The 23,104-nt window shown below is 40.1% G+C and overlaps 1 protein-coding gene across 1 annotated transcript in view; it reads left to right on the top strand.

The window, feature by feature from the left end:
• LOC110963193 (CMP-N-acetylneuraminate-beta-galactosamide-alpha-2,3-sialyltransferase 1-like) overlaps positions 1-23,104 on the top strand; it is a 92,541-nt gene that overhangs the window by 57,215 nt on the left and 12,222 nt on the right. The window contains exons 3-4 of the mRNA XM_022211424.2: positions 638-831; positions 20,880-21,059. Of these exons, the coding sequence (XP_022067116.1) occupies positions 638-831; positions 20,880-21,059 (374 nt within the window). The remainder of the gene's footprint in view (positions 1-637; positions 832-20,879; positions 21,060-23,104) is intronic.

Genomic DNA, 23,104 nt, shown 5'->3' with positions numbered 1-23,104 from the left:
AAGTGTCGCATATCAACGGTAGCTTGGCCAGATGGTTGGGCCTCGCTGCTGCAAGGGAAGGGTATGACCTCCAGGTGTACCCGGGCCCTTTCTCCCAATGAGCTGTCAAAGCTTACATGTTAACGGCTAAATGTAATTTCTGTAAGGGAAAGGTTCCCATTAGATCGTTGTCATTGTCTGGTATATCTTGAGTTATCTGGTTTTACTCAGAGCTAATATGAATTACAGTTATAATATGATTAAAAAAAACTGTTTTCTGTAACTACTATCCTGCTGGCTATTGATATGCTGGAAAAGTCTCTATATAGACATTTACACTATGAGCCACTAAAGCTCTGCATTGGATCTCATGTATCCATTCAGCATCCATTCATTATTTCTGGCTGCCACAGCACAATATGTAACAGCATACACAGCTCAACATATTTCTACATTTATTTTTCTGTCTGTTGGAGTTCAAAGCCACCAAAAGAAGGCCAGACCAAAGAGCCCCCGCAGACGGGGCTAAGCCATCCCTGAGGTTATTTCAGAAATGTGTTCGGTGTCTCGAGCTCTGCTGCCCTTGTTCAATCACTTCTGCTTAAAGTGGCCCTGGAGCCGTGGCTCTCTCTGAGGCCTGTCTGTGTTCTGTCACCAGTGGTTGCAGTCAGAGAGGCAGCCGGCCAACTTCACTGAAGTTGTGGAGGAGCTGTTCCAAGTCATCCCTGACGAGGTGCTTTACATGGACGCCAGCCCCGAGCGCTGCAGGACCTGTGCTGTGGTGGGGAACTCTGGGAACCTCAAGGGCTCCCATTACGGAGGCCTCATCGACTCCAGTGATTTCATCATAAGGTCAGTTAGCACTTCATTATGTGGTCTCATTTTGAATGTAACACAGCCACACATGCCTTTTCTGTTATATCCACTTACTGTTCCCGACCAGAAAGAGTTTCTTGTAGCTTGTCTCATTTTCCTATCTTTTGTGAATAATAATAATAATAAGAGTAATAATTTGCACAGTTCATACAGCAAGTGCAACTCAAAGTAGCCTTTTTTATCAGAATTTTTAAAAAATAGTGATATCATAATGAAACACAATAGCCTGAGACATAGCCTTAATTTTGTTACAAAGGAGAGGATAAACTTTTCCATGTGATTAGGAATTTTCTAGAGTTTCACTTAGTAATGTTTACTGACACAGAACTCATGTTAAAAGAGCAACTTACTTTAGGAGTACTTTCAAGGACACTTTGTATTCTTATTGATTGAAAAACTAATAGTTCATACATTCTCTGTACACTGTTTAATTCTCATTTGGGTCATGGGGGGCTGGAGTCTATCCCTGGACAGGCATGTCACAGGGCTACCTATAGAGACAAACATTCACACCTACAGACAATTTAGAATTATCAGTTAACCTTTGCATGTTTTTGGGCTGTGGGAGGAAGCTGGAGTATCCAGAGAAAACCCACACATGCACAGGGAGAACACGCAAACTCCACGCAAAAAGATCCCAGGTGCAGGTTGGGATGCAAACCGGGGATCTTCTTGCTGCAAGACAACAGTGCTAACCAGTGATCAGTGACTGTGCAGCCCCACATTACAAGAGTTCATGATAAAAATAATCAAGAGATCTGATACCAATAAAATGCATGAAAATACTACTTACTTAAAACTTACATTAGTTAGTAGTTTTGAGGTTTCGTTTGCTATATACTGAATTCGATGCTCTGATGTCTTATGGAATAGAAAGACTCCAGATGACTCAGAATGCTGCAACTTCGTACGTCTTAGTTCTACTCCAGGGAAAAGAGAGCAGTGTTTGAGGATCTTAGGGATGAAAAATCGGATAAACAGTCAAGAGCTAGTTTATCAAGAGATTTAAAAACTAGAAGCCAAATCTTCGAATGAAGAGCCTTTAAAACGGGAGTAATGTGCTTTCTATGTTTATTTTTGGTATGAAAATGTTGCTGCATTTTGGATTATCTAGGGTTTGTTTATAGATTCATTTGAAATGGCAGAAAAAAAAACAACATAACAATAGTTAAGTCTGCTCAAGGTAAAAGCACAAGTATGTGGTGTTTTCCACAGACAGGAAAATAGATGGTAAGACGCATTTTCTAGTGATGTTTCTCTGCTGGGAGTCAAAGGATTGGCCACAATCAGAGATGGCACACGGGCTTTGCTTCTTGCTTCTTTTTTTTTCAAAGCAAGCTTTCGCAAATGAGCGCTAATTTTCTTTTCTCTGCTCTCAATGATAAACGTGTCAGTTTAGTTGCTGTTCAGCTTCAGAACATGTTATGACATCCACATAGTGATGTTTTTCTATTAGCAAGAGAGTTCGTCACTTGGGCAAACATCATCAGGTGAGAAAGAAATGTATAACTGTGTATCATCAGCATAGGTATGATCTTAGTGCACTCTGATGATACATCAATCGGGCATAACATTATGCAACAAGTCCTCAAACTCATACGACCACACAGGTCGTCTGTAACGTGCACCGGAATACGACCCGTGAGAGCGTATTTATGTTAGCGCCCCTACGGGAAACAGGAACGCATTACGGGATTTAATTCGCGAAACAGCTTTTCCCTCGCGAAACGGCTTTTTCCTCACTTTCGCAACTCGGGTTTAGGGTTATGGTTAGGGTTAGGGTTAGGGTTAGGGATAGCGTTAGGTAAAAGTTTGTTCATGGTGGCGTTTCAGCTGAGACACCGGAGTGTCGATATTTACTCAACCACTAGAGGTCGCTTAACGTCAAAACGTAACACTCGGTCGTAATACGGGCATGTACAGACGACCTATGTGGTCGTTTTTTCTATGAGGACAGGCTCCATTATGGCCACCTGCCTAATAATGCAGTGGTCCCCCTTTATGGGTGGGTGGGTGGGTTGGGGGGTTGCTTGACCTGCAATGTTTCGGTGGGTACATGGATTCAAGGCTTTCCAGCAAAACATTGCATTATAACAAGATGATCGATGTTTTTCACCTCATCTGTCCGTGGTCATAATGTTGTGGCTGATCGGTGTATTTCCCAGTGGCAGCAAAAAAACATTTAAAATTGTGGGTCCCAGTTTGGACTCCAGAGGGACGCCACAGCTGACGTCAGATGATGCCAACTCAACCAGAGACATAAAGACACTGTTCCTAAGGAAGAAAATTGCCAGAACTTAGAAACACACTGACATCAATGCAAACAGATTCGACAAATGACTGTAGCAGACATATTAGCCAGAATATCAGACAGTGTCAGACAAATGTGTTTCTACAAGTATTGCAGCTACAGTAGCTCAAAGTTGGACCAGAAAGCAGGTAAAATCCATTAGATGGCTGAGGTCGTGATTTAACCTTCACCTGTGTTCTTTCTTTCATATTTGGTTAACCTGCAGGTTTGTTTGATTTGGCTGATCCCTTTTGTTCAAAGAGCTTCTTCTGTCTGACAGAACAATCTAACCAACATAACCCAGTAGCATGCAATTAGCAGTGATAGAAGACCGGGATAAGCAGAAGATATTCACATTTCATTAGACTAGAATAAGGACAGTTATTTCCTTTTTGCTTAGAAAATCACACAGACAATTATCAGAACAGTTTTCTGTTAGTGTGCTGATATTTTACTGAAAATTGACACTTAATCAGCAGTGGTCATGTCATGAGCTTTTTGAACGAAGGGTTGTTTTTACCTTTACTCAGAGTTGAACTGTACAGGGGCGGCAGGAAGTGAGGGCACAGTTTGAATCAAACATGGGTTGTCTGCAGCACAGCGACGTGAAAAGCCCACTGAACTTAATTCATTCACTTCACCCTGAACCTTTAGTCAGTAGTTCTGGGCTCTTTGTGACTGTGCGTGCCTTTACTTTATCTTCCCACTATAGCCCTCATTGATGCTGTCTCTGACACACTTCTTCCTGCTGCGTCCTGAGCTGAAAGGTGTGGCTGGAGATTTCACTTGCTACATCATTGTTCAGCACCCCGTGAACATTTGAGAAAATTATCTTAACAAAGCAGCAGATGAAAACAATGGAGTTTGAATATTCAAATGTTTATCTCGTGCCTTCGGGCAGCGGGAAACAACAGCGGAGTTTGTCGCTCTCTTAATCTGTCACACCAATTGCAGCTCAGCGGAGAAGGGATTGGAAAAGTTGGAAAACACGGCAAGAAGATTTTCTCGGAGGGACTGTGGGAGTGTTTTTGTTTGCAAAAGTGCTTTATGATAAAATGAAGCTAATTTGAATGTCAAAGGGTAAACAAACATTCTCACTCAGACATTGTCGATGTAGTATCTTCAGGCTAGACAAGTCACAGATTTGACTCTGTATTGGCAGGATCAGTTCAAAATCAGAATAAGAACCGATGTGTTTGTTGAGCTAAAGGCTGCAGGGATGAAATATGCAAATTCCTGAAGAGTTTAGTGTTATTCTCTTGAATTGTTCTGTTTTATCATATAATAATAATAATAATAATAACTTTATTTATATAGCACCCTGAAGAACAGTGTTCACAATGTGCTTTACCAGTCAAAACATGCAACCTAGACAATCAAGCAAGACATAAGGAGCCAAAGCAGAGCAGTCAATTAAAATAAATAGCAAATATGATCATAAGTTAAATCAAGAATTAGCTTGATTAGCACACATATCAAACAAGGGAACTAGGCAGTTTAAAAAGTAAAGAATAGGATAAAAAATAAAGAATGAAACATGACATCACATCAAAGTTGAATTAAAACAAGGGAGAACATCTAAAATAAACAGGACATCATATAGAATAGAACACTAAAATGAAGCTATAAGTGGACTTCACATATTATTATTATTAGACAGACATTTAAAGTTTGCACTTTTTTATCTACTTCATGAGATGACAAATCAATGAGTATCCGAAGATTGAATCTGTGCAAGAAAGAACTCCCTTGCAGGCAATGGAAATGGGTGTAGAAGATGCTTACCGTATTTTCACGACTATAAGGTGCCCATAAAAGTCTTAGATTTTCTTCAAATTGTGCGGCGCGCCCTATGGTGCAGTGCGTCCTGTGTGTGTTGTTGTAAGGCGGACGTAGACCAGGTGTTTTTTTCCACGCATCACCATCGCTGTTGATCTGTGACTCTATGTGTGCCCATCTCACAGCCGATGTGAAAAAACAAGTGAAGCAATTGAACTCTGAGCTTGCTGTCATTCCGGGAGGCCTGACAAAGGAACTCCAACCGCTGGACATCGGTGTGAACCGGCCGTTCAAAGTAAGGCTGCGAGCGGCGTGGGAGCGATGGATGACCGATGGAGACCACAGTTTCACTAAGAGTGGAAGGCAGCGCCGGGCGAGTTACGCCACAATTTGCGAATGGATTGTAGATGCTTGGGCTAACGTGTCTGCTGGCACTGTTGTTCAAGCTTTCGCAAAAGCCGGCATCATTTCCGAGGAGCCGCACGACACGAAAAGTGACTCTGACAGTGAAGAAAGTGAACCTGGCATGTTTGATGGAGGTTTAGCGCAGCTGTTCAATTCAGAAACAGAGGATGAGGACTTCCATGGGTTTGATTGATGACGATTACCGGTAAAAAAAAAAAAATGTGAATACCAAACTCAGTTTTGCTCCCGCTCTATTTTTAAATACGCACACTTGTGTGCTTGTTTTATCCGTGTGTTTTACCATGCCCGCGCCTATTGATGATTAAAAAAGTGTTAGTACTTTGTAATCAATACTTAAATAAAGCACAACCAAACTCAGTTTTGCTCCTGCTCTATTTTTAAATACGCACACTTGTATGCTTGTGTGTGTGTTGTTGCTGTAAGGCCGACGTAGTAGAGGACACCATGAGAACGTTAAAGGGGGAAGTGTGGACGTGGATTGTATATAAAACCCTCACCATATAATCAGGTGCGCCTTATGTGTGTGTTAAATACAGTAATGGCACACATAACTGAGACTGCACCTTTTGGTACAGTGCGCCTTTTGGTCGTGAAAATACGGTACTGTGAAGCAGATGACACTCAAATTTTATCTAAAAGTTTTAAAACAATGACACTGATATTATATCGGCTCAGAACATGCAGTCCTGTGAGTGTGAGTCTGAAAAAACTATGTGTTTGAAATATCCACAATGCAATCCACCCAGATCCTCTAAAGCCTCCTTTATGGATTATTAGGAATATTGAACGACATTGACTGACTAAAGCCTCTTGTTTGCTCAGCAGATTGTAGTAGAAAAATAGATCTGAGTCATAAAGGCAGACTTTCCGTCTCTTTCTGACAGGCAAAGCAAACCTCTGTGGCTTCTGAATAATGAAATTGTATGAAGGGTATGTTTGTGAAGCACTATTACATCACTCTGGTTATTGAGATTAGAATGAAATGACATGTTTTTTTAAATCTCTTTTAAGAAATAATACATGATAAGCTTGTGCATGTGATTGCAAAAAAAACATGTTTTTTTCTGACATTTCATCTCAAGGGAACAAAGTTCACACTATGCCCACTTCCACTGGAGATAAGGAGTAGATTTTAGACACAAACTCAATACTTTTATCTAGTAAATTTGAAAATACACATAACTGTATGGAGCTGAAGGCAGACATGGTGAAATAATGCTTCATCCATCCTGTAGCCTGGACACAAAACAGAGATAAGGGAGAACATTTTCTACAGTAACAAACAAGACATGGTCAGAGCTTGTCTCAAATCATGATCAATTATGTGTATTGGAAAGAGCAACATTAGGTTAAGGAACTGTAGTTGCAAAGAAAAAGGAACTTCAGGTTTCAGTTGTGCTCTTTGTTCCTCTGAGATAATAACTGATGATTAAATTCTCATTGCAGAAACATGATCATGCTATATCAGATTATACTATACTAAATTAGAGCGCAGTGAGAAGCAACAGCATCGAACGGAGTCCCAGATGAAGGTAGTAGATGGAGTCAAGATGCTTGTCATGGTGGACTAAAGTTAGCAGATTGCTGATGCATGGAGTCATCCTGGACTTCTCAGACAAAATGACAATGGAAAGGAGGGAGGTTCAATCAAAGGTCTGAAAAGGAGGGTGTCAGAATTAAAATGGATTCAAAGAAGGTACTTGAACTGACTGGCTTGAAAAACACACACAGTGAGATCACTGGACAAGAGGAAGGATGTTGAAACTGACAAAAAAAAAAGATTTTGAAAGCAGAACTTAAACACAAGCTTCCTTTTATTTATAACTATACCCGTTTGTTCATTTCCCACTCAAAGGCTTCATTAGTTGTAACTGACTGATCTCATCATGTCTTAGTACAGGAGAACAGCTCCTCAAGGCAACACTCATGCATCTAAATAATTAGTGACACTGCTTTTAAAACAGAAATTTTCTCTAAACACAGAAGACACATGGTTTGAGTGAAGGAAAACTTCTACACTATTGTTCAAACGTTTGGGGTCACCCAGACAATTTCATATTTTCCATGAAAACTCACACTTTTATTCATGTGCTAACATAACTGCACAAGTGTTTTCTAACCATCAGTTAGCCTTCCAACACCATTAGCCAACAAGTCCTCAAATTCATAAGACCGCATCGGTCGTTTGCACCGTGCACCGGAATACGACCTATGCGGTCGTATGAACGTTTGCGCCCCTACGGGGAAAACGAACGCATTACGGGATTTAATTCGCGAAACGGCTTTTCCGTCGCAAAACAGCTTTTTTCTCACTTTCCCAACACGTTTTTAGGGTTATGGTTAAGGTTAGGGTTAGGGATAGGGACAGGGATAGTGTTAGATAAAAGTTTGTTCATGATGATGTTTCACCTGCGACTCCAGAGTGTCAATATTTACGCAACCGCTAGAGGTCGCATACGTCAAAACGTAACACTGGGTCGTAATACGGGCATGTACAGACGACCTATGTGGTCGTTTTTTGTTTGAGGACAGGCTGCCATTAGCTAACACAATGTAGCATTAGAACACAGGAGTGATGGTTGCTGGAAATGTTCCTCTGTACCTCTATGTAGATATTCCATTAAAAATCAGTTCTTCAAGCTAGTATAGTCATTTACAACATTAACAATGTCTAGACTGTATTTCTGATAAATTTATTTATCTGTCCAAAGATCATTTCACCACCATGAGTCATTCAACACATGGCAATTTCACAAACTTTTCACACCTCGAGGCACACAAGTCCTATGGCGTACTGGCCATTAGTCATGAGTTTCAGTGTTAACAATAGCTACCTGGGACTCTCTAGTCAGTTGGTTAGAAGTCTCCCAGATGAAGGCAAAACATCTTCAAAATGTGCAGTTGCCTTCTGCCAAAGTACAACTTCTGTTTTTGTTGACTAAAACAAACTAAAATGTGAAATATTATTAATGCAAATGTATTGTTATTCATTTTCATCAAAAGACAAGTGATGCGTCTGAAATCAGTTCTTCATTAACCCATGTATTACACTATATATGATAACAGACAGGCAATAGTTTATTCTATAGTGAGTAGTAAATATAGATTTCTAACACTTTATTATCATTTTTGCGTCATTTCTGCAGTCACACAGTAGTAATTTTTCACATCTGTGAAATGCTCCTAGAGGGTTGTGAGACTGTTAAATTAAATTAACGTACATAACACAGGAACAACATTTTACATTCTATTGTAGGAACTACACATTGGACCACTCATAAGCCACACAGTCAAACAAAAAATCTAAAGGTAAATTATGGACACTATATAGTAAAGACATTCACAGCCGCTCTCAGGTACCATTTTAAAACTCGACACAGCACTTTGAGCCTCTCGAATGAATGTTAGGGTGCTTTCAAAGTGACAGAGACAACCACTCGCCTACAGATTTTGAGGCTGATCCGAGAAGATCGATAGCAGTAGACTTCATGATGATGTGACTGACACGATGATCCCGTCATGAGAGTAACCAGTGCTGCTTAAATATCCAAAAGCACATTTCATGCAGTATTCTTGCATGGCTCTTAATTTATCACAGTATGGCCATGTCAGCCTGCTATGACATGTTGCCTCTGTATAAAGCCGCATTGCTGCACTTATCTTCTTTTCCAGCCCCCGCTGTGACAGCAGCATGGTATTGTCTACCAATTCAATTATCGGATGACTGGGATAGCACCAAGAGAAGACTTATTACTTTGCTATTAGCAGAACAGCTTCCTGCAGAAGCATGGTATGGAAATGCGCTGCTTTCTCTTTGTTTGCTCTACCCCGAGGATCACATTTGGAGTCATGCTTGGATGGAAGCTGGGGTGCTGAGCCAAAAGGTCACCCTAGTTATTCAGGAACAGGCAGTATAGTGTGGAACACAGCGTTTTGTTGAGAGTCAATGTGTTGATTGAGCTGAAGGCTGCAGGGGTGGAAAATGCAAATTCTTAATGAGTGCAGTAGAATTCCCTCGGATGGTTCTCATAATGGCATTTTGAAATGTGTTATTGAGTTATCTACTATAAGTATTGGTAAGATTGCTTCTACACAAATGACTGCCTTCTAAATAATCCTGATAGATTTAGAAGATGCTTTACGGCGAGCAACAGTGGATGATGCAATTTTTGAACTGAATGTTTTAAACCAGTGACTTTGTTATGATATCAGCTCAGAAGTGATGTGGGGGGCACAGTCCTGTAAGTGTGACCAGAATAAAAAAAGACTATGTTTCATATACCCACAATGCACTTCACCCAGATCCTCTAAAGTCTGCTCCATAGACTATTATGAATATTGAACGACATTGGCCTATCGGCTAAAGCCTCTTGTTTGCTCAGCAGATTGCAGTGGAAAAAAAGATTTAAGTCATAAAAAGAGCTTTTTCATCTGCCTTTGACAGACAATAGTAATCTCTATAGCTTTTGAATAATGGAATTTTATAAAGGGTAAGTTTATAAAGCACAAGGAAGCCATTAAATTTGTAAAATTAGATTTAAGTTATGCTTTGTGTTGTTCTTCAACATTTTAATTGATGAGCTGATGAATGTGATCACTAAAAACACAGTTCTGTGTATCTTATCTTAGTCAAGTGCACACTATAACCACTCTCAGTGCAGATAAGAAGTACATTTTAGACACGAAGTCAATGCTTTTATCCAGTAAATGTGAAAATACAGCTAACTTTATGGAGCTGAAGACAGAGATAGTGGAATCATACTTCATCTCTCTCTTGTAGCTCGGGCAGAAAGCGAAGATAAGGAAAAACGATTTGGACTGAACAACAAACAAAATCGGCCTGGTAAATGCCTGTCTCAAATCATGGGCAATTATAGAAAGTGCAACATAGGGGTGAGGAACTATAATTGCAAATTTATACTTGCATGAATAACACAGGAGAAACAAATGGGATTCAATTAAATAATGTAACTCAGTGGAGAACGAAGAAGCAAGAACAGAGTGAGCCTGTGAGTTACTGTGAAGCTGTGGGGCTGAGCCAAAAGGTCACCCTTACTATACCAGAACAAGCACCCCAAGGTGTGGAAAATGTTTCACAAAGCGAGAGCATAACGCTCTATGCAGACTGCAATTTTTCTAACATGTTGCTCTCTCCAAATGTTGACAAATAGGGATTCATATTTGTCATAAAGCCTAATCCTTCATAGCATTTTTGAGCAGAAAATATCTGGAATCCCATTCTCTCAGTACGTCTGTATGCTCCATGCTCCCACTGACAGATTTCATTTGAAAAGAAGAAGGCTGTCTTAGATGTATGATTGTCTCATCATTTATATATGTACTCTGCTGAACTGAGGATCAGTCAAGCTTATATGCTACACGACAATGTAAGCCCTTGCAAATAACTTCATTAAGATGGATCTTAAAGGCCGCAGACAAAAAAGGTGGGCACATCACATTTGTGACTCACAATCCCTGTTTGAAATTGCCTTTAAAAAAGGGATTTTCACACAAGCTTTCTGCCTTCAGCTGTCTCTCAACCAGTAATGATGTTCTTTAAACGTGTTTATAAGGGTCAGAAAAGGAAGTTTTTCCTTTCTCAGAGAGGGTGTTATTAGAATGATGATACGTTCCTGGGGAGCGATGAATGGACAGAAAGCTCCCCGCAAGTGCCTCTTACCCATCTACAAGCTGTTTCTAAGGGCAGATAAGCTGCACTTTGTGTTGGTAATCAGCGCCCGAAAGCTCACAAAATCAAGTATTGAAAGCTTGTTTTTGCATTACTCCTCCTCCATATTGTTATTATTACAGCCCAGTGAGAGCTGTACCCTCAAGGAGTCATCATCGCTAAAATTTCTAATCAAGACTTCATTTTCATGGGTGCCCAATCCACTCTGCAATCAGCACTGTCCTTTGCCCGGTGGAACAATTTGTTATGCTTATACAAAGAACAATGGAGGTCAGGGGCTTGTTTGCTGCTTGGGCAACCAGCGCTACAAAATAGGTGTCACTCAGGCACTGTAAAAAGGTCAGGCACATCCATTAAATGTCTGTTTTGTGAAATGAATTACAGTGGGGGGAGTTTTTCATGCAACCCGAAACATACCTCGATGTAACTGCAACCTAGCAACCTGCAAGGATCAGTTGTTGCGAGGTATTTTGATGGTGGGTCACCAAGACGAGGAGAAATGTGTGTAAATGCAGGTAGGAAAAAGGAACAGGGAGGCACTTTCACATTCAGTTTCAACTCCTGATACTACATTACCAGGCAGTATTGAGCTGTAATATTATTCCCACATTAATTGTGTTTATGTTCTTCTGCTTACTTTGTGTGAAAGTGGAAAGGTTTCTCTTTTGTCATTACTGAATAGGAAAGTATTGTTGTGCAGTTTCTGAGTTTATGTTGTTTTCTTCAGTGAGTGGCGATCAGGTTGAGCTGAAGGTTAACAATGGAGGCAGCTTTGCTCGTTGTAAGGCGGCAATAACTGACCTTTACTTTAACCTCCTAACTCTGGTCTTTTCCATCAACAATCTGAAACAGCTTTTCAGACTTGTAGGAGAAAAGCAGTCAGGTACAGCTTGGCGCAGCTATCTCAGTCACCTTAGGCTATGTAGCTATATCAGCTTTGTGATTACAAAATTTAAGGTTTTAGAAGACGAATTAAAGAAAGAAAAAGCTGCACTACCACCAAAACTGCACAGATATCCCCACTGCTTTACTTGTTTATTCTTGGCAGTTGCTACACAACTGCAAGTCACGGCTAAAACTAAAGAGCTCAGTGAGCTTACTATTAAGGTTCATTACCAAAAGAGCACTGTGCATTGTGGCTATTCACAAGACTGTGAAAGGATTAAATGATATATCCAAGTGTTTTCAAGTGCCAGTAGTCACAGTGCTAATCATAATCAAAGACGACAAGGAGTTCTACACTGTGAAAAATCTCAAGGGTCATGGTAAGAAGCCAACACTGACCCCTGTGCTAGAAAGAATGGTAGAAACTTGGATAAAACAAAGAATTACCACTGAGACCATCCTGATGAATGTGAGGAACTCTAGTACCAAAATCTCAGTGAGACATTCCAGCAGACACTGAGCAAGGCTGGTCTTCATGGACACCAACCAAGGGAGACGCCACTTCTTCAAGACAGATGCCACAAAAGGTCACCTGGGCAAAGAAGAAAGCCTTTGGTAATGAAATATTTGGTTTGCAGAGATAAAATGGCATTGTTTGGAGACAGAGACGTAGCTCTCGTTTGGCAAGGCACAGACAAGCGTGGTGGTGGATACTTTTAGGAGCTTTTCAGCAGATAAAACAGGCATATTTATCAAAATCAATGGCATCATCAGAAATAAAGACTAAATCAAGATTCTGGAGGAAAACATCAGAATTTCTGCAGAATTGGACCTTGTGACAAAACAGTGGTTTCAAATATACATCCAAAGTGGTTACCAGAAAACAATATGACCATTTTGGAGCATCCAGCCAGAGTTTCTTGAGGGAACTGAAGACCAGAGTGATAGCAAGGAAGCCTTAAAAACCTCAAAGACAGGGATATCATCACAAAAAGGAGTGGAGCAAAATCCCAGCACTGACATGCAAAAAGACTGTTAGCAAATATAAGAGCCATTTGATTGCTATGGCGGCAAAGCAAGGCTTGGCCAGTAAGAATGATTTGTCACATGGCGTTTTTTTGTTTACATAAACATAGAAAAGGGTGAAAGGTAATAATTCAGACTGCTAACACATGTTTGGCGTGAGTATGAATAATTTTAGAGTAATGAGGAAGCATTCATTAGTGCTCCCTTCGCAAGTCTGAGTGCTCATTATGTGTTTGCACATTCTACGAGCTGAGGGCTCCTTTAACAAGCAGCATGAGGTAAGGCACAGTGAGGGTTGTACGAGTGTGTTTAATCCCACTTGGCAATCTGGCAATGAGCTAAACATTTAAGTTTTGATGAGCCTGCTGTAGGTTTACTCTTCCAGCCCTTCACTTGAAAGGTATTAGATGGAGAATCGATTGCAACATCCTGATACTTACCTACAAAGCTCACAGCATATTGGACAACCTTCCATTGGGTCTCCTGGTCCACAGAGCAGGACTGCTGGAATGCCAGACCACACTGAGAAGGAGGGTAGATATTGTCAGAACAACTGCACTGCAGGCCATCCATAGCAAAGAGGGAGTCCCAAACTCTTCTCTAAGCGACCTTGAGCTGCACATCGAGTACACCTTTAGTATTCACCCTCTTAATTACAAAGCCTCAAGCTTTAAAAGTACACATGAGACTCCATTAATTCATCTCAAATGTTGCCTCATTCTGACCCCACTGCTTCACTCATCTGATAAAAACGTACAAAGTGTTCAACCCTCATCATGGTTATTAGTCAGCTGCAACTGAACAGGCATTTTGAAAGTGTACACACACTCAGGCTTACAAAGCAGAGTGGTGGTAACAGCAGCAAACTGGCGAGCATGTGGAGAATTGAGACAGTACACTGAAATACCACTGACCTTTAAAGTGTTAGGTGGCTATTACACGCTGCGTGATCTGCTTGCACCTTGAAGCACGGTGGCCACGTTTTGGAACAGTGGGGCTCTGGGCTTTGAGCATTTTGAGAAGAAATGAATAATAATTAGACAAATAATACCCAACAACCTGCCGGCAGGCAAACAGCCCTGACATTAAAGATGTCATTAATCATTCATCAGCATCACTGTCTCATTTTTCTTACTTTCCAAAAAAGAAAGAAATGATAAAAGAACAGTCCCACGTGGAGAACTGATACGGCACAGGTCTGAGGTTTCAACCTGAATGCTGACTTTATGTCTCAAATCCAACTGATCACGATAATTTTTCAAAACTAACAATTTGCTTGACTGTAAATGTGACATATACGACATTGTCAATGGAATTAGAGGTAGAGTACACAACTGTAATTTACACTTTGAAGCTGTTCTCTGCATGTGCTTTAAAAACACCCAATTCAGACATTATCATCAATCCATCCATTATACACATTATACACGGTTTAATCCTCTTTAGAGTCACGGGGGGCTGGAGTGTATCCCAGCTGACTTAGAGCGAAAGCTGGGGACACCCTGGACAGGTTGGCAGTCTGTCTCAGGGCTACATATAGAGATAAACAATCACACTTGCGTTCACAGCTACAGACAATTTAGAATCATTGATTAACCTCAGCATGTTTTTGGACTGTGGGAGGAAGCCAAAGTACCCGGAGAAAACCCACACATGCACAGGGAGAACGTGCAAACTCCATGCAGAAAGATCCCAGGAAGGCCGGAGATCTTCTAGCTGCAAGGCAGAAGCGCTGCGCAGCCCTTTAGATATCATCAGCCCATTAAATATCATTACAGATCATTTCCAAGCGTATGAGTCAGTAAAGACCTGTTAACACTCATTGTGATTATTCATTATCAGAAAGTAGCTTCCCTTATGTCAGTGTCTACAAACATTAAAAGGAGCTTTGGAGGAGATGTAGTGACAGATGGTCAAACCATTATCCTTTCCTAAAATTAACCATGTAATTTTGGTGCCTAAACTTATCAAATTACTGAAACCACAAGAAAAGGCCCAGTGAAAGTCAAAACATGACAAGAGCTTAACGATAAACCTTTAACGACACTTTACCAGAGGTCTCAATCTCAAATCTCCAGGGTGTAACTCTGCTGATTTATGACACCTCCACCCACTCAAATCTGCTATTATGGACTTTTGTTAATTTTAATAAATGCTAAATCACTGCCATAGCATCTCATAAATAAGATGTTAATGGAGCTTCATTTGATAGGTGTAATAACGGCCTACTTAGCCAACTGGAACGTTTAGGAGCTCCCTGTGTATTATATATGGGAATGACTGGCGATGGCAGCGATCATTTAATGGGGCGAAAATATCCAAAACAGGTGGAAAAACATCCGGTGTTCATACACAGACCTGACTCTATATATAGAAAACAAAGGATGTGGCTCAGACTGATTCCAGCCAACATTGTCCAAGCAAGTCCTGTGCACATTCAGGCTTGTGCACGTTTGTCAGCACAGGGGTAAAAGAGGGCAGAGAAAAAGGCTGATCGTAAATCTTTCACATGCTAACTATATCAGTATGTTAACCATCTAAATATCCATAATCTTGCTCCAAAATCACATACTGCACCTTTAGTTAGATGAGTCATGACAGAAATCAATAGCATCATACTTCAGGGGCCTCTTTCTTTGATTTCAGATATCCAGCTTGACAGTTTGTGTTTATATTAGCAGATTTCTTATTGCATCTTTTGGTTTATGAATCAGTTGTTTACCCGTTGTTGTTGTGGGTTCTGTGTGAGAGAGGCCGTGCGTCACTGCCACCGCTGCTACTGTTGATCGTGTTGATACGCAGACCAGACAGTAACTAACTTCCTTTTGATTCGAGAGCACCGTAATGAACCCGTTTCTTCACCTCACAGCATGTTTGCTTCACATTTCTCCTCCCACGCCTCTTGGACAAATCTCCCACGTCTCCTTTACACTTTGAAAACCTCAGGAATATAGAGCCACCAGCAGTAATCTTGAAAGAAGTAGGTGCTCAGTAGTGTGTGGAAGACTGTCTCTGCTTTTAATGAGCACTAACAGCCAATAAAAGCAGCCCAATGAACAGTGCTGCATGGGCTGATACCAGATAAAGCCATTGATCAGTGCTTAAATATTGTCATATTAATTATTAATTACGAACACAATCATTCGCTGCAGCTTTGGAAATGCAGTGAAATTGTGTTTTCACAGCCTCCAACCTTGAACTGTTGTTGCTTTCTGAGGTGAGTCTGGTCAGGTCCAGTTTCTCTTAAAGGGAACTCTATTTTATTTTTGCTGTAAACAACCAACCGCTGAGGTGTGATGTCAGCTGAATAGATAAGCACAGAGGAGCTGATAAGCAACATTGTCAGACGTGCCGCAATATTAGATCCACAGCAGCCTGATGCACAAAAGTGACATTAAACTAAGCGATAATACACTGATGTAATGAAGCCTAATAAACTATTAAAATATCTGCCTCAGTGATGTTTCATTAATGCGCCTTCTTCTTCTGTCTGACAAGAAATCATTGATGTTTTCGGTGCTGTCCGGCTGATCTGAAGCAGAGTCTTGGTAATATTCACACACTGATCTCTGAAGTAAATCTTTGGTCAAGCCGCCTTTGAAAACAGGGCTCCTGTTTGTAATGAAATGCTTCAACTCTGAAAACCATCTGGGGGGGAAAAAAAGAATCTCATTGAAATGAATACTGTAGAGATGTGTGCATTTGAACCACCTTTGAGAATTTAAGAGTCACTTGAGTTGAGTGAGGCTGATAGATGCTCAAAATACTGACATTTTATCCTTCCATATAGCCTCCATAGCGTTTAGTTCTGTTCTAAATCACTGGTCAAGATTTCAGCATCAGTAAAAACGATCTCCAGTCTGAATTTCACCCATCTGATTAAGAATGAGTCATTTGCCTGGGTTTTGAGTGCTACAGACCTTGTAAGCTTTATGATTTTCCAAATCGATTACAGAGTATGCCAGTCCTAATCATTAAATATCTTTTTAGAAATGTTCTTTTCTCATTGCAGTGTTCTGTATATCCCAAGTACTTGTGTATTCCAGGTAGAAAGCCTTGGTTTCCTGTGCGCGAGCAAACCATCCTGCTGTTGAGATGGGCTTTTTTAAAAGGCGCTATACATCTGCTTTAGTTTGTTTCAAGTCCATCTGGTATAAATTTCCAGTGCCAGAGGGCAGAGGGAGCTTAAGCTGAATATTGATTAGACCATTCTGAAATATTCACCTCCTTAAAGCAACTGACACCACACGCCCCCTCAAGATTAAGTGAAAAAGAAGCACGGAGAATCAACTTAAGCTAGCTGCTGGAATGCCCTTACAGATCTGCATTATTGTAGCGCTGACCCCTGTAGTGACGAGTGTCAAGATGTATGCAGTCTTATACACATCTGTAGAGGAGCCGGTAATAGGGGGAAAAAAAGATTTTCAAAGACATGTCCGGTCTTTTTTTCAAAATGAATAGCAATTTTGTGCTGTTGATAGATAGAGTGGGGAAAAAATTGACAGAAAAGTGCCTTGACAGTGCTTTTTCAGATGTTGTGAAAGATGTTAAATGGGATGTAGTTTGTTTTTGAGGGAATTTCTTGGAAGAAGAAGACAGGCAGGATCTATTGTTGTTTTCCTTTTGTGTGTCTGTAGAAAGGGACATTCTGAAGCAGCATCAAGTTCCATTAAAGCCTAATCTTGGGTTGCCATTGTCTCCCATACAGCAACATCATAACTGAGGCGTACTGTAAATTAAAAGCAAAGAAAAGCTAATGTTACCTTGAAGTGCTAGCATAGAGTGAGGCGGTGCAAATGAAGAATATCTCCAAATGCACTGCCGGAGTGATGAATTCTTCACATTACAGTATTTTATATGTGATATGGTGTTCCTTGGCCCTCACTGCTACACTTTTTCATCTGCTCTCCACTGTAAGTATCCATTTGTTGAGCAGTTTCAAAATTCCCAGATGCTGAAGTTACCATTAAGGAAGAAATCTGCCAATGTAGTTCTGTCAAAAAAAAGTTTTTTTCTATAGACATATTGCACCATTAAACCTCTCACCAATTCGTTTGTTTCACACGATGCCGTTTTAGCTCAGTCAGAGCCATGAACCTGGTTTGGTTTAGATGAGTCTCCTCAAAGCAGCAAAGAAATATCCAAAAACTGGTGAAATCAGCCTTTGCTCTCTTAACAGAAGAAAACGGTGTGCGCGAATCAGTTGCTGTTTCTTCTTACGCTCATTCTTACAATTTCAGGTTTATGGTGGACCGAACAGCCTGTGCTCTGCGTTTTCAGTGAAAGTGACTCATCTCTATTTTATGTAGTGCAGTTGCTTTTGCTGCAGCTCATGATGCAATATTACAACAAGAAAAGCACTCAGAGAGTGGAGTACTCCCCCAAGGCTGCTCAGTCACACCATTTCCGACGACTCAAATCTTGAAAAGATTTGTGACAGAAATCACAGCACCATAGAATGTGGCCATTTCATAAACATGTACCCACAAATAAAATGACCTTGCACTGAGCACAAGCATGTGTTATGCATGCATACATTATGTACGGATACCGAATCATATGACCTAAATATGTGGCGGGCAGTGAGAATTAATGGGACTTGGATACGCCCCCACAATTTAATCAATTATTTTTTGTATCATTTCTGGGGGATAAGTCCCAATAAGTCCACAGCGGTGGATTTGTAGTAGGATGTCAGTCATGTGATCATCAGCAGACAGCTGATTAGTGTTCACTTGCAGTCATAATTACAGTGACTCCATGCTGCTGCCTCGCAATGATACAGAAATATTTAACAAATCCATGAATCCAGACTATAAGCCGCATCGCTACCAAAATCTATCACTTGGTCCTTGTGTAATTTCTGACCTTCCCTGAAAATTTCCTCCAAATCTGTTAGCCCATTTGAGTAATGTTGCTAACAGACAGACAGACAGACAGACAGACAGACAGACAGACAGACAGACAGACAGACAGACGCTGATTGTCGCATAACTCCGCCACATTCCTTGGTGAAATAATAATCAGTGCAGTGATGATAAAACTGTAGTCAAGTCTGATGATGCCACACTCCTCCACCAGTAACTGGCCTTTCTTGCCATTCAACAGCTGCTGTAGTACTCTGTTGCATTGAAGACAGCTGTGCATCATGTCTCCTGTTGATTTTATAGATGTTTTTAATTAGATGCTTAATTTAGTTGACTTTCCAACCTCTGAACATATTGATATCTTCATCTATCTGCTTTGATGACGTGTGGTTTTAATGGGTTTTATGCTGGATTAGTCCTTTTTGACCGGAGCACACAAGGTTGAAAGAGAAAGTTGGGAAGAAAGGGTGATGTCATTAGTCTGACACCAGACTTTCGCACAGGAAATCTAGGTTTTGTGTCCATGGAATGCATACAGTTTTCAGACTTCATTTTCATTCCTTGTCACTCACTGTTTGGTTTGGTTTATGCAAACTAAATGGTTACATTTTAGAAAACATCATAGTTTAAGTACGGTTCTTCTACAGCTTGCTTGAAGCTTTGACTTCATTTTTCGGGCAACCAGGGGGACAAGTCCTGCCCCATCTGATATCTGATGGGCTGGCTGAAAAGGACAGACAGTTCAAATCAATACACTGAATGGGAAAGATATGTTGGTTAGTCACATTTATTATATATTTCCTTCAACATGTAATTAAGAACACAGTTTAGTTGTCTAGAAACATTTTTTTGGGAAACAGGTCACAAGTAGAGGCTAGCTGGTGAACATAATGTAGCATATAAGAGCTACATAGCTTGCTATTTCCTTCTAAAGTTGGAGGAGACCAAAATAGAGCTAAAATGAGAGTGAACTGGATGTGTAAATCACATATAAGACATTTACCATGTCAACTAAAAAACATTAATACTGTATTCCTGTGTGATTTCCTTTGCCAGTGGCAAAACATAACGCAGATTAAATTTCCAATGTAGACAGAATGTTAATGACAGGTGGAGGTTTTTTCTTCTAAATCTAGTCTAAGAATAGAGATTTTTAAAGTTGAACATTGTATGACTGTCTACACGTAAATAAAGCAACTCTCTTTCTCGCAGTGTTCATGATAAGTTGGTGACTGATTAATTGTTAAGTTGACTTTTTTTTGCACAGAAATTTTAGTTATAGGTGTATTTCCAAATGTACAAGATAAGGGTCATTTTTTTAACCCAATAGGCTACATCTTCTATTCAAAGGTGCGACATGCCTCAGTAAAAAATGTTTCTTGAGCGCTGGAAGGCTCAGGCTGAAAATGTCACGTTGTTATACAGCTGTCATCCTAGAGTTAGTAATGAGGAACATGATATTGCTCAAACCAGAGTGCTTCAAAAGGTGATGCTAGTCACATGGGGGGTCAGCTTCATGATTTTTCTTCTCTGTCAAATTCTACCACTGACCGAAACCAACTGCCACTGTCAAACTATGCCCCCGCCAATTACCGCTCCAGTTTGCGACAGTATTGTTGGACACAATAATAGGAATGCCTCGCCTAGCTTGCCAAGCGGCAATTGTTGAGCTCTAAATGGGCGCTGGATTGTTCTTAACGGCTGTTTGGACGTCCAAAACATGGTGAAGCAGGACAAATGGTACCGTCTGTCTTTCTCTTTCTTTACATCACTTATTTTTTTTTCTCAAAATAGCAATCATGGCTGACTTGGTGTGTCTAAGCACCATGTGGTTTGGCTGACTTGAGGGAATCTTGAAAATTAAACACATGGTCCACTACTACAGCCCCTTTGTAGATTAAAGGGATTAGTATAACAAAAGCCAAATGTTTTCCGTCTTTGTAACATGTGGGTCAAATAAAACTTCATTTGATCTGTCCATGAGGAAGATAATGATGGTAAAATAGCAAGAATGTGAAACAAGAAGCTCAGAAACAAAAATCTCCTTGTTGTTTTCCTGCAGAATGAACCAGGCTCCCACCATTGGCTTCGAGGAGGACGTGGGAGGCAGAACCACTCATCATGTCATGTATCCAGAAAGTGCCATAGACCTGGACAACACCACCAGTCTGGTCCTGATCCCTTTCAAAACTCTGGACCTGCAGTGGATTATCAGTGCTCTGACCACTGGCACTATTAAACAGTAAGTTATGGAGGATAATCAATATTTTTATATTCAGAGTGGATCAAATGATGGCGTGTAATGTGTTGTTCTCAGTGATTAACCCAAAGCGAGACATGACCCGACTGCAATCCTCCTCAGCTGTTTTAATATCCTGCATCTCTCTGTTTTGTCTTTTTGGCCCACTCCGTGTTCTGGTTCAGTGTCACCACTCCTCATCTCCAGCTGCAGAAGGCCTTTGTGTTTAGCAAACAAGCTCTAATAAAGCCAATTTATGCTGCCTGCAGTGAATGTATTTAGCACGTCGCAGCAACAGTCAGATATTTTTCTCGTAGGTTTGTGGAATCCAAGACAGGGTTAAAAGGGAATGAAACTTGCGCTTTAATGCTAATGGTGCTCTGTATCTGCTGGATGTGTGAAAATGCAACTGTTCTCTAACATGCTGGAGATAAACGTAATAATGTGATAATATTTGTTAGCACTTTGGTGTTTTCAACCTGTTGCACTGTCCACTGGTCAAAAAAACACGCAGTGCTTTAAATTAGAGGTGAAAATGTGATTAAAATGTATAGATATACACCTACATGTATGTATACATGTATATACACTACTGTTCAAACGTCTTAGAAATGTCCTTATTTTTGAAAGATAAGCAGTTCTTTTCAATGAAGATAACAATAAATGAATCAGAAATACAGTCTAGACATTGTTAATGTAGAAATGAATATTCTAACTGGAAACAGCTGATTTTTAATGGAATATCTACGTAGGGTTACAGAGGAACATTTCCAGCAACCATCACTCCTGTGTTCTAATGCTACATTGTGTTAGCTAATGGTGTTGAAAGACTAACTGATGATTAGAAAAGCCTTGTGCAGTTATATTAACGCATGAATGAAAGTGTGAGTTTTCATGGAAAACATGAAATTGCCCATATGACCCCAAACTTTGAAACGATAGTGTATATAAACATCTAAAAATATATATATTAAAAAGATATTGGTAAACAACTAATGAACTGAAAAAGAAAGAAATAGCAATATTAAACTTTTCATGCATAAATATTATAATGTACACTTTAAAAACAGATAAAACATTTGACATCTTTGTCCTTCACCATCTTTAATACAATCGTAAGGTTCCTATTAAATACATTTTTTGTTTCATTTTATGTTTTTTGTTTCTTGGATGCATTGGCATGGTGCTAATTGCAGTAATTTGTTTAATTTTTGACCCTCTCAGGTTATTGGTGAAACCCATAAAAAGTCTGTCAAAGTTAAATATTTAAATGTTTTTAGTTGCAACTTCACACTTTTGCTTCCTCTAGACTATGTGGATCTATGAATTGCCTACGTCACAATCCACCCACCCCTCCCTACTTATTCACTGCAGCTCAAGCACACCAGCTCACCTACAACTCTACTCAAACATTGTAAAACCTCTCTGTGTTACACAGTGGCAAGTTGTAATATTGGAGTAATTTGATTAATGTTCAAACCATTCTGAAGAAGAACAATGATACAGAAATTTCCACCCTGGAGGCTGTCATTGCTACACTGCAGTTAAAGGGTGGAAAATAATCACTTGGGGTGCTGAATATCAAGGCAAAATAATTGATTGTAAACAGGGAAGGTCTTTACGTGCATGCATATGTATCACTCTCAACGTGACATTTCTGTTCTACCAATTCAAACTACACATTCAAAACATGAGGCCTTCTAATGTACATTTCTATAATTGTTTTTTCTAAAATATCATTGCTGTGCAAAAATATTGAGGATTATCATATATTCCTACTTGGATGTGAGGAGCAGACATGCTTAATTTACCGTCCCATTTGTCAGTGAAATCAGAGCTCAAAAACTTTTTTCCAGCCTTGATATTTAAAAGTTGCAAACACATTATTATGCACGCTCCATGTGTTGCACTCCCAGACTCATTCACTCTCTTTAAATACCAGATTGTCTTAACAATCCCACTCACTCGCTATTTCCATTTGTCACATTGCCATAACAAGGATAATCACTCTGTTGAAATCTTCCAGTAAATTTCACCTTCAGCTGCTT

The sequence above is a fragment of the Acanthochromis polyacanthus genome, chromosome 11, assembly GCF_021347895.1.
Source record: "Acanthochromis polyacanthus isolate Apoly-LR-REF ecotype Palm Island chromosome 11, KAUST_Apoly_ChrSc, whole genome shotgun sequence".
NCBI classification, from domain to species: domain Eukaryota; kingdom Metazoa; phylum Chordata; class Actinopteri; family Pomacentridae; genus Acanthochromis; species Acanthochromis polyacanthus.
Note: the sequence above shows the minus strand (reverse complement) of the source record. Positions and strands in the feature narration are given on the sequence as shown.